At 38.2% G+C, this 12,696-nt stretch overlaps 1 protein-coding gene across 1 annotated transcript in view; it reads left to right on the top strand.

The window, feature by feature from the left end:
• Positions 1-12,468, top strand: part of MAPKBP1 (mitogen-activated protein kinase binding protein 1) — an 80,107-nt gene extending 67,639 nt beyond the window's left edge. The window contains exons 19-28 of the mRNA XM_072427647.1: positions 18-136; positions 1,265-1,335; positions 2,590-2,796; positions 3,256-3,413; positions 4,767-4,894; positions 6,183-6,386; positions 7,015-7,305; positions 8,240-9,076; positions 10,848-10,933; positions 11,425-12,468. Of these exons, the coding sequence (XP_072283748.1) occupies positions 18-136; positions 1,265-1,335; positions 2,590-2,796; positions 3,256-3,413; positions 4,767-4,894; positions 6,183-6,386; positions 7,015-7,305; positions 8,240-9,076; positions 10,848-10,933; positions 11,425-11,727 (2,404 nt within the window). The 3' untranslated portion in view covers positions 11,728-12,468. The remainder of the gene's footprint in view (positions 1-17; positions 137-1,264; positions 1,336-2,589; positions 2,797-3,255; positions 3,414-4,766; positions 4,895-6,182; positions 6,387-7,014; positions 7,306-8,239; positions 9,077-10,847; positions 10,934-11,424) is intronic.
• The last annotated feature ends 228 nt before the right edge of the window (positions 12,469-12,696 follow it).

The following is a 12,696-nucleotide window of genomic DNA, read 5'->3' as shown; positions in this document are numbered from 1 at the left end:
CTAATTTTTATTGGCTAACCAAGGTGTTCTTTTTGTTTCAGAAGAGAGACTATTGCTGTGATGTGTCCAGTCCCTGCACTGTCATCTGACAGCGACAAAGAGGGGATTGATGAAGGCAGCGATGAGGAGATCACAGGCAAGACTTTTCAATCATTCTAGTTATTCTTTGCCATGTAAAGTATCAATAAACTTCAAATGTATTCTGCATTAGTAAAACTAGTTTGTGTTTTTACAAAAAGCCATATTGTTTACATGTTTTTTCTGTAAATGAAGGTAAACCTCACCATTTGCAACAGTCGAGCCCTTCCTTTCATACAGGCTTTTAGCTTTTGAGGCTTTTTGCTGCTGTGAGGTTACGTTCTGGGGCATTTTAGTACGTTTATGATTGGAGATTTTGTGTATCAGTTGAAGTTGTCACGTATGGTGGTTCTCTGAAATACCTGAGGAGCCTAACTTGCAAACAGTTAACTCTTGCAGAAAAATGCTATGCTATGTTTATGGTTCTAGTAAAAAAAACTTAGGCTGTGCATTCTAAGGAAGAATGTGAACAGGCAGGTAACATACATTTTTGGCATTTCAGTGACAGTATGAATGAACTTGTATATTTTGAGTTATGACATTCCAGCCCGGCCAACAAAAAGGGCAAATATCCTTAACATCCCATATCCAAAAGCTGGGTGAAGATGTGACTTTAGAGTTGGTTTACTTTCAGCCAATTCCTAAATGCACAGACAAAATGCATATATGCAAGCTGTTATCTGCTCCTCTTACTCTGCTATAGTTGAGTAAGACTTAGAGGATTTATTTATTTATTTCTGTGCTGGACAATCAGAAAAGATAAAAGCAAACCAATAAGCTTATCTTTCACTCATTTTATTAGTATGCTCCTTTCTCGGCACTGCTGCACAAGTTACTATCTTCATTAAGAAGCAGAACGAGGAGACAAAATGTATGTCTAAATTCAATAATATACATTGCTTACAAATTTATATAATCTTTCTTTCTATAAAGGGCAACTAATGAGGTCAGGAAGTATTGACGTTTAATAGGCATCAATCATAGCACTGTAAATAAAGTAAACAAGATCTGAAGTCTACACCATGACTGTGCCGACAAATGGCATGTTCTGTTTGCTCATTACTTTTTGGTTGAGTATTCCATGAATATTAGTGCAGTTTAATCACATTTCCGTCTTCAATCTGGGTTATGTAGTTTTACTTGGAATATATTTTTACATTTTCCAATAACATTATTTCCTTTTTAGGTTTGGAAAAACCCACAAATATTATTGTTGACTCCTTTAAAAGAAGTGGATCATTTTGGGAAGTGAAGAGAGTAAGTCTTCCAAGCGTCTTGTAATATTTTAAAACAAATGGTTTTAAATGAGAGCACATGATTGAATACAGATTCATGATTAGAAGAACTGTACATAAGATATTGGTTGCATATAACATATGTGTTCAAATGTAAGTATTTCTAAAAGAAATGTTACTAGCACACCTTAGATTTTTTAATATATCATAAAATTACTTACAATTTACTATTATTTTATTATTATATTCAAACATTCTTTAGATAGAGCCAACATATTATGGAGCGCTGTACATTAAATAGGGGTTGCAAATGACATACAGATACAAACAGTGACACAGGAGGAGGAGAGGACCCTGCCCCGAAAAGCTTATAAACTAGGAGGTGGGGGAAATAACAAAAGAAGGGGAGATATGAATTTTAACGTAGATATGTCTTTGAACTAATATCATACAAAATGTCCCATGTTTTATTAGGTGGACACATCACGTACTTGACAAAGGAGCCTTGTGTGGCCCCATTCATTGCACTGACTGGCTTTTTGATGCAACAGATATGCTGGTAGCATATTTTAATTTTGGTGTGTTGTAATTACATTGACTGCATTGATCATTAAACTCAGATGACCACTTTATTCTGCCCCTTATTGGGGTCAGTTTACTAAAGGAGTAGAGACTGTTCACTTACCAAATGTGTTCTGTTTTCCATCTCCTACGTTAATCTTAGCTGAGGCTATTTACATCATTAGTGATCTACCATGTAACTTTTTCATCACTGTGTCTGTGTGATGGTGGCCATGATGGCAGAGGATATAAAGGCTTTTCTTCCTCATCTCATAACGTATAGCATCCTCCTCAGCAGCCCTCAGAACATTTGGCTGCACAGTTGTGATCTTACTAAATTCTACCTCAAATCCTGTCTGAATAGCAGTCAAAGGAAATAATCCCATGGATCATCTCATACTGCTAATGCACAGCAGAAAGGCTACAGAAAACTATTTAGGCATAGTTACTGCTAAGAGAACATTTTCAGGCTTTTGCTTAGGCAAAATTACCATTTTAAAATGTCTCATAAATTAGATTCACTCACCACATTAATCTGATGCTTATAATACAAGAACGTATCTTGAAGCTGCAGATTGGCATTAAAAGTCCTAGACGCTTAGATCCTTATCTATTGACTCACCTAGCTGTAAAAAACACCAAATAACCGATAAGGATGTTTGTTTTAAAAACTTGCATACCAAACTAATACATTTTGCTGATTTTTGTTTATAAGGAGAAGGAGGCTTGCATTGCCCAGCGATCAGACTCTCTTGATAAGACACCCAGACAGCGCGTTCGTTGGTCCCAGCCTGGAAACCTTGAAGTGAAATCGATGCTCGATCTCCGTCAGCTGGATTCTTTCTCCCCCTGTAATGATCTTTTAGGGTATGATGATGAACAGGGGACAAAGATGCTGGATTCAAATGCACAGGCTAATATGGTAAGCAGTATGCAATGGCTTAGCGCGCTTCTCACAGTTCTTTGTATTATATATAAAGTAGGCATGCTTAGAATGCTTGACCCAATTTCTTTAAAATGTAAGGTAACTTTTTACATTTTCCTTCAGTATAACCTCCTTTTTACAATGAACAGATGCGACCTCCCAGCTATGCACTAACAATGTTTTGGTTTCCAGACCCCCTGGCGTTTTGCCACAATGTTCACATTTCACCGGCCCATCCTCTTCTTCCTTTACATGCACATTAGATCCCCATTACCGCTTTTCCTTTTTTGTGTATGCTTTGCTTTTAACTAAAACCCAGTTGCCCACCCAGATGCATGTTGAATTCTCTCTGCTGCATTTTTCCCAGTGTTTTTATCTTCTATGCCCTAAATACCCAAACTCTTGCCACTGTAAATGCTTTTTTCAGACTATTTTTTTTTTTTTTTTCTGTTCCAGGACCCATTTGTCCCTCATTGTGGCCCAGCGCGTCCTCGTGTTATCCGGTTAATGTCATGTGAGGAGGGAGTTTTTAAGCAGGAATTGGATACACCTGATGGCAAAGAATGTGTCATCTACCCTGATATAGGGGAGGATCAAATTCTGGACGCATGCAGGTAACCAAATAAACTTTGCTGACAACCATGGCATGTTTATACAGGTTGACAATCAAAAATTCGGCAACCTCTAGACCTGAGGAGTTACGGATTTTTGAAGGTTCTACTCCCCTCCACACACAGGCCAGCCTTCCTCTCGCAGCACCCGCGGACATCTGGCACACATCCAGGGAGCAGGCAGCAGGGACATCTCACTGTGTATTTAGCTTAGCAAGCAAGACCAAACAGCTGTTTCTGCAGAACAGTGCTGTCAAAACATAAGTGGCCAAACAGTACTACAGTACCTACATTGAAAATGCGCTCCAAAATTCATGCCAGAAAACTGAAGGAACTGGACTATCGAAGGCCAGATTTTCGATTGTCAATGTGTATAATTTTTCTGTATCAATGTAGTTTCGGACTTTTTCTGAACATCATGCTTTGCATTAATGCTGAAGCAGCACTATGAATCTGTACTGGTTATGTCTATGAACTAGTACATAGGAATAGTAATATCAGACACATAATAAATAATACAGATGGGTAATATGTTCAAGTCAAAAGAGCTCACAAAACCAGTCTGGCTGGGCAGCAGTGCCATCTATAGGCTGCCAGATGAATGCCACAATTGTAAATCTGTGTTTGCTTGTAAGCGTATTTGGCAAAGGTGGACAGTTTTGGCCTCTGTTTACAACAGTTATATAGTACACTAAAGCCCCTGACAGGTAAAGCCAATTACCCTGAATAATATATTACAGTGGTCTTTATTAAAAAATCTGATATATTAAGCAGCAAGTGAACAACCAGTTGTTCGAGGTGATGTGTTGGAAAAAATGGGCATGCATAAAGATAAAGGACAAAACTGTAATGGCCTGTCAAGACAAAAGACTGGTCTTGCTAGGTGTTCAGAGTGGATGGTGGAAAGGAAACCATGAACCAGCGTCCGGATCGTGAGTGTCCAGGATCCACATATGTGCACAGAGAGGGATCAGAAGATCTATTGTACATACTGCTAAAAAAAGTAATTCAGGCGATGAGAGAGGTGTCCAAGCAGCATGCAACTTGCTGCATAACTGAAGTCTTATAGGTAAGAATGTATAGTGGTTTCGGATACATAACAGAGCACAGAAACAATGTTATCAGGTTGCAAAATTTTCATTGCATTCATCACATATAGTACTGTAAATAACTATTGGATCTAATAATACTACTAACTTAAAAAACAAATTATTGCACAATCTAAGTAAGCCAAAAGCAAATCATACTTTAATCTAAAGTTTTATAGAATGAAAAGCGTAAAATCAGATGGAAATCGCAGTCCGGCTACATGCTGATCTAATTAACCTCTTTCTTTAAATTATTTATTTTTTATAGTGAATTTAAGGTTAGAGGTTTTCCTCATGAAAGTTATGACAACATACAAGAGAAGCACAGCCCAGATAGTGCGTGTTCTGTGGATTACAGCAGCAGCCGCTTGTCTAGCCCTGATCACCCCAATGAAGGTGAGTAGTGGCTGTAAGTGGGTTTATGGATTCTTTTAGGAGGTAAAACACTTGTGAGGTGGCGAAATAGCATTTTTTTTTTAATTAAAATTGATAGATTTGGGTGGAGGTATTTTTTTTTTTTTTGGTTCATTTATATGAATGTACACCTAGTATATGATGTGAGTTTCTGAAAGGTGTTTGCAATTTTCCTTGCTTTGTCCAAAAGTCATTACAGAACTGTTTGTCTTCACTTCCTTACTGACCCTTATATGTTCCTGATTCCTCCTGTATCAGTTTTTCTTTGAAATCAACTGGGATTGGGGGAAAAAATTGAAAGCATAGGTAGCACATTCCCAGCTGTGTTTTAAAAGAGCATTCTCTAAATTTGCCAAGTGTAGAGCCAGCTTTAAGAAAATAGCGGTAACCTATTTCTATAAGGATTTAAGGATCATCTCGCAAAAGTATAACATTTCCAATATTAATTTGTCGTTTTGTAAACTTGTTATTTTTCTATTCAACATATATACTCTATGTAATAACTTGTTATCTTCTGGATTAATACATTGTAATAACTGCTTATATGTTTCTTCTATGTTTTGCAAAAGCCAATTCACAAGGATTTTTCCCCCCATACCCAAGGAACATAACAGATTTGTTTAAAAGGCATCATAATTCTGTACTTGCCCTCCCTGTGGCAACCCCAGTCTATATTAGAACACCTTAAAATTCCATTACAACCTGCCCTAGTATTTCAAGAATCTTCTTGCATTACATGTACATTTACGCAGTGTCTGATGGCTAAGACATTCCATGCAGCCCTATACATTTCCCCAATTCTGAAACTACCACCAGTATTGTTTCTTGTATCTCTGTGGCAGATTGGGGCTGTTTAGTGCGTGGACAAGAAAAATATTGTTACCCCCTAAAAGGCAAACCTAATATTTGCAAAGTATGGGCAAAGTTAGATTTTGACTGGTGTTTACTTTTAAGAAAGTGTGTTTTTTTTTTTTTTTTTTGATTTTTTTCTTGATTATAAATTGAACAATTTCAGTTGGAGGTGAAATAATTGTTTGCGAAAAGAAAGGCTTAGGTAATTTCATATGAATAAACAAATAATTGCAACTATATGTAGACTGTGGTAAAATGCCTTGTACACTTAAATTAATTCCCCCCTATAGTATGCCAATAATGCTTGCACTAGTCAGTAGAAGAACTGGAGTCCTCCATTTCAGAAATTATCATCACACCATTCTGCATTCTAATTCTTGCCACTTACGGTGCTGTTTTATCTTGTATTGCTGAGAAGATTCGGAAAGCACGGAGCCCCTGAGTGTAGATGGGAACTCGTCAGATCTAGAAGAGCAAGCAGAGGTTGAGGAGCTGGACATCCCCTGCCTAGTTCTAGATGGTGATATCCCACAGACACCCGATCAGGAAATGTTCCTCAAACAGCACTTTGGAAATCTGTCCACCAACAATGGCCCAGGTTGTTGCAATTCCCTGCTAAATTTATTTCACTAATGTTATAAACCTGTGTGATACTAACCATTCCATATTGAGATGGAGAATTCCAGCATGTACCTTAGAATGCTACTGATATTAATGTGAAGGGGATATGATATTAAACCCAGTAAGGGTTAGACCATTATTTACTTGATTTGGTATAATGGTGACGCCTTACATGAGGGAGATGGTATCTGCTGTTATTTAGATGCATTATCTCCCTGTCAAAACAGAAATGTCATTCCAGTATAAAGGTCCCAGGGATGATGAATATAACTTAGGACTGACTGTCTAGGCTGTTTTAGAAAGTTAAACTTTTTTTTTTCCCACAAAGCTTTTACCTATTTTATTCTGACAATACCTTATGGCTTCTTTTAAGTGTCTATAATCCGCTTTGAGCTTTGATTACCTAACAGCTTCATATTAATCTTGACACTTCTGCTATTACAGGAATATGTTATCAGTAAATAATTAAAAATCAGGTTACTTTCTAAGAGATGGGACTCCACTACTATGTCACATCAATAGGATTCAGATTATTACAAATGCCAGTTCCTGATTGGTTATGTGTAAATTGCTTTAGCTAACAAATGACAGCTTTATAAAAACTGAAAGATGTTTTCACATTGCCCAAGGCAATCAATCATCATTGTTATGTTTCTGTGCCACAGAAATGTCTGATCAGGAGGTCAGCCCAGACTGTAATAATCAGAGTCCATTTCTTTACACTACACAAACTAATGGATCTGACTATGGAGCAAAACATTGCAATATAGTGGATCAAGAAGCTGCCAGCCCTTTAAAGCCAGCCTATCAGAGAAAGAGGAAACAGCCGGCTGAAATCAAGATGGGCAAAGTTGGCCCATTTTCCCCAGTGGTGTCAAGCATGAGGAAGACGCAGTCTGTACATGATATTGTGCAGGAAGGTAAGCTTATATGCACAACACATGCATGAAAATGTTGTTATTGATCTAGGTTCCATTTAAGTTTTTTACTTACATTTCTGATCTTCTACACTATGTTGTAGCAAACTTTAAATGTCATCAGGCTTTTTGTGCAGACACCACTGAGCTGAATATCTCTTACCACTGCATTCTAAGTAATTCTATGTGTTGTCATCTTTCAGCTATGATGTCCAGTGTTCTAAATATACGTTTATAAAGAAATTGCTAATATTTAGACATGGCATTTTCAAAATGACCCTGCAAATAGTGTATTTCATAGAGGTGATTTTATTTCACATTAAAGGTCTCATTATTCTATTCACTAGAATTGCCCTTCTGATGCTTGATACTTAATGCTTAAAAACCCTTTCCTCTCCAAAAAAAAAAAAAAATGCAGTGTATGTTGTCATTATGGGCAGTGATTGGCAAAATGGAGTGTCCGTGTGTGTGGGGCAGGAGATTGGGGTAATAATTGGTATCCATTATTTTGTAAATTCTGTAATTTAGTTCAATGGCCAGCTTGGCAAAGACCATTTAGATTCTTAAAACTATTGCTTAACATTTTAAGTATTTTAAATTTTATAGATTTGTCTTTTGGTGGGTTGGTATTCCAACTAATATTTGGTCAACGTTTGTTCTGTTAGACCACAAAGGAGAATGAAACCAGTGTTTCATATTAGCTTAAGAAGTTGTGGTATATCTTTGGACTTTTGTGACCAGTGACTTCTTAAACAAGTACATTTGTATTGCATCTTTGTTATATAACATAACGTATACAGAATGTTGTGGCCATCTCATCTCCATTTTACGTCTGTTAAACTTTACTACTCTGCTTAAATAAAATACCAAAGATGAAATACAACAGGGACATTACAAAATCGTTTGATTAGCTTTTTTTCTTGTAATTCATTTGCAGTTAAAATGCGCCCACAAACTCAAACTGCAGCAGAAAAGGAGCAGAAGGCCAGTCATCGTCGGACTTTACCAGCTACTCTAACGAAAGTGGAGTGTCAGCCTTCACCGTTCCAGGCAAAGGATGTTAAATCATCTAGAGGAAGATCGTACATGAACCCCACAACAAGTTCCATGGCTAAAATTTCCAGAAGTGTGTCTGTGGGAGAGAACTTAAACATTGGGGATACACAGGAGCCATTAGCTGGTTCAGATGGAAAACAAAGCTTTTGTGAACCAGACCTAGATATAATACCTAATAGCGATGCTGACAAGAGCAATCCAGCAATAAAGGACAATGCTACTTTTAAACCTCTTTTGCAGCTCATTGCTAACAACGCTACACCAAAGACATTTCAATCAAAGAACCGGGCACATCTGACCCTTGATATTGGAAAGCCTTTGCCAGACCGACCATTGCTTTCCTTTAATAGAGCCAGAAGTACATTAGATATGGAGTCTCCACGATCACCAAGATCGCCAGGGTGTAGCTGGAAACCTAGAACATCTTTTTCAGATCTTACTTGTCGCAGTGACAATCATACTTCTGGAGGAAGTGAAAAAAGCCCATTAGAAACCCACGGTTCTGCTAAAGGGAGTCCTGAAGAAGTTGGCCCACCTGTTATTAAGATGAACACAACTCAACACAAAGCGGACTTAAGTTCAGACCTCATTAAACCTATTCCTAGAGGTAGAGCCTCTACCATTGGCCACAGTCCAGACAATCATTCAGGACTCTGTCCCGTTGAAACCGTTAGACCCAGATCTCCATCATTAAATGCAGCATCAGCACTGGATTCAGGTGGGCAAAGAGGTCAACCCCTGGTGGTATCTCCCTTTCTGTCTCCTATTTGTGTGGGTGACTTCCAAACTCCATCTCATCTCTCTTCGTCCAGTCTTTGGCCTATTTCGTCCTGTTCACATCTGTCTCGTTCCATAAACATTATAAAAAATGGTGAGGCACACAGTTTTAATACCCCTTCACTTCTTAAATTTGAGATATTTGCTGATTGTTTTCAATCGTTTTTTTTTTAGATGTGTGTGTGTGTGTGTGTGTGCCCGCATGTGTAAGCCAGTAGATCTGGCTTCCTATAGATTTTCTCCCTATAGGGGGTTTGTGTTTAAGCTGCTTCATTATAAAAAATATATTGTGACAATTTATAGTTGTGTTGTTGTTAACCAGTTATTTGAATGTTCAGTGTTCTCCCCAACCCCTTTTAGCTAGGCGTACCACCCGTCACTTTTCAGTAACCATCCGGCTGTTTTTTGAGCAGTTACTAAAGAGTTGGGTCACAATACAGGGCCTGCAACCCAACTACAATTTTTTTTCCCACGCGGCTTAAAAAAAATACTGGGTTGAACACTGATGTTGGGGAGAAAGTGTGTGGTTTTGCTAATGAGGGTTTCATTGCAATGCTCTATCAAGAGTCCCCACAATCTTTGTCCCAATGATAGCACTATTTCTTTAAAGAACAGTGAGGGTAGTGATGCATACTGTGGTCCCTTATTTCTTTATTTGGGTTCTTAAAGCCTCCTCCAGTTTTCATTGTGTGTTCTGACATGTTTATGTGATGGTATTCAGTGTTTCATTAACTCATATTTATTGTCTTGATTTTCAGTAGAAGGATTTGTTCGTATTCTTTGAGATTATTGCACAGCTGTTGGATCTCCGTGTATATGTGTGTTTGTTTCTTTACACATAGGTTTATGATATATGGGTGCTTGGTTGCAGCAAAATACTTAAATCCACTAATTTAGCTAAAACAGGAAGTGTCCAGTTAGGATGAAAGCACACTGTAGGTCGAAACTAAATCATTCTTTAACTTCTTATATCTTAAGTGCGAAGTCAAACAAAGAGGTGTATTACAATGTAATGGATGCAGTAGTTGGGGAGCCTTGGGAATCTGGGTGGAGGGATCCTACTGCAAGACTCCTGCTGTACATGGCTTCTAAGATCAATTATTTGAACTTGTGCTTGACTTTTGAAGGATAATGTTCACTGAATCCTGCATTATCATTGTCTACCCTTCCAACACACAGATTTTTTTTTTCCACTAGGAGTGAGGCATAGAAGACCTGTGTAAGCTGCAGGTCAATCCCAGGTAGAGCTTACACTGACAGAACTTTCCCTTCCACTATGTGACTGTGGACCAGAGCTGTCATATGGGAGTGGGAGGAACTTTGAGGTATCTGTATTTCTTTCTGCTCCTGGTGATGGGCAGGTTGGCAGAGGGGGGAGATAAGGGTAAGGCAGGAGGAGGTTCAAACATTAACGTGAACCTTTATCTTGCCTGGGTAAGACACCTCTTCAGTTTAAAATCTTTTGAGTTCAGTTTCTTTTGCCCCTAATCTTGCTATGCAACCAAGTAAATCCATACAGCGTATTTCAGAAGCCGATTCACTAGTACTAAATTACTTAAAATTAAGGGATGGACTGATGCAACCAAGCAGCATCTGTTCAGAGTCGATACATAAGGTTTTGGTAGACTTTTCATTATTTCATTATTCATGTTGTTGTGGATTAGCAATATGGCCAAAGATTTATACTCATGTCTAACTGTTCCTTTTTTCAGCACAACCAGTCAGCTTTGAGCAGTGTGAAATAATTGCCTCTGAGTTGCAGGACAGCTTACGGAAAGCCCTCTGTCTCTATCGATCGGTAGGTGAATTTCCTCACACATCTATGTATAGCTATAAACACAATAAAAATATTGTCTCAAATAATATATATGTAGCAAATTTATATTAAAACATAGCTGTTTGTTTTGAGTAGAGCAGGGATGAATCTGAACTGCTGTCTGGATTTTATTGCTGGATGTCTATTGTGGAGGTTTATCCACTATTCCAAATTTGTCTGTTGAACAGGAAGAAAGGGGATTCTCCCCAAGCAAAAGCAACAAAATAACTTAAGTGTTTTTTAATAAAATGTGTCCTCGTAATAGCTCCTAACTTCCTGTCTCTGGCCAGTAAATGTGTTACAGGAAGTTGTAGAAATGTTCTATGGGAAGACAGATGGCAATAAAAATCTGACAAATGTTCTGACTTTTCCCTCACTATATTGAATTAATAAAAACACTTGGCTGCTGTTAAATCTTGCCCTGTAGCACTATAAGACATGTTTCTAAAGCATATCTGGTTTGCTCTCTCCAGGTGACAGCAGCTGACCCTAAAACAACTCTGGACCGATGCAAAATGGCGGGCCTTCTCACTGAAACCTTTGGCATTGTGAAGCGGGAGTTGGATTCCTTAAAGGGGGAGAGTCAAACAGATTCGGGTGAAGGCTCCTCTCCATTAGAGGAGTACAGAGAAAACCTTGAACTTCCAGTAGATGGTGACACTTCAGCTTCTCATGGCTCGCAGCATTTGGGTGATGACAAAACTCTTGCCCTGTTGCAGCAGTACTCCGAACTTTTACTGCAAGCTGTAGAGAAGAGGATGGATAAGAAACTCTAAGCTATCTCTGTGTTGTAGAAGTTTGGGTCAGTGTTCAAAATAGGTGCTCTGCATCAAGTGCACTGCAAGCCAAAAACCTTTTTTTTGTTTGAAGACTTTGCAGCACTACCATAAACTTTAAGGTGTACATTTGTCATTAAAATCCACACAACCAGCAATCGGGGAGCGCTGGTATGAATCTTTTCCAGCAACCCTTCAGACCAGCAGCACTTGAGGTCTTTATACCTGGTCCCATTTTAGCTTGGGCCACCCATTTGTGAGTTCTGTTTCTGCTTCCAGTTGCTCGCAGGTGTGCAGAACTTTTAAGAATTGTTTTAAGCCCGTTAACAAATATCTTTGAACTAAGTATTATATTTGTTGCTTAAATATTTTAAGTTATTGATTTAAATGTTTTATGTTTTATATCTGTTTTGCTCCCTTAAGAGTTTGTCTTGTTATACTGTTTTATTTCTTTTATGTGTGTGGGCAGAAGTTGGCCTTATACACAACCTGTTTTGGCAAAGGATCGTGGGAGGAGTTGCACAAGATGGCTTCTTCTGCCTTAACCTAGACCTTTTGACTGCATACTGTGGTGGTCATTTAGTAGAAGACCATGTTCTTTGAGACTGTATTTAAAGGCGCAGTTAATAGGAATATCTTCATTTTTTGTCTCTATCTTCTAAATGCTGCTGAAGCAATGGACACATTCTCAGGACCTTTTAAAATGGCCACCCAGTGTTGTGTCAATAGGTCATTGTATGTTCTGTCTTGTGTTGTTTCTTTGTTCATACTGAAAATTGTTCAATGAAAACCCCATCAGCAATAGTTTTATTCGCTGTGACCGCAAACAAAAAGGTCTACAATAGCTTTATCCTAAGACTTTTTTTTTTTTTTATTTCTCTATTTTCTTTGTGGCTGCAAACTTGCACAGTTCCAGCTACTGTTTGGTTCAATATTCCACAAGGTTGTGCTGAAAGGTAAAACTGTATT

The sequence above is a fragment of the Pyxicephalus adspersus genome, chromosome 12 (genome assembly GCF_032062135.1).
Source record: "Pyxicephalus adspersus chromosome 12, UCB_Pads_2.0, whole genome shotgun sequence".
Taxonomy (NCBI): Eukaryota; Metazoa; Chordata; class Amphibia; order Anura; family Pyxicephalidae; genus Pyxicephalus; species Pyxicephalus adspersus.
The sequence above is the reverse complement of the archived record's forward strand: the minus strand, read 5'-3'. Positions and strand labels throughout refer to the sequence as shown.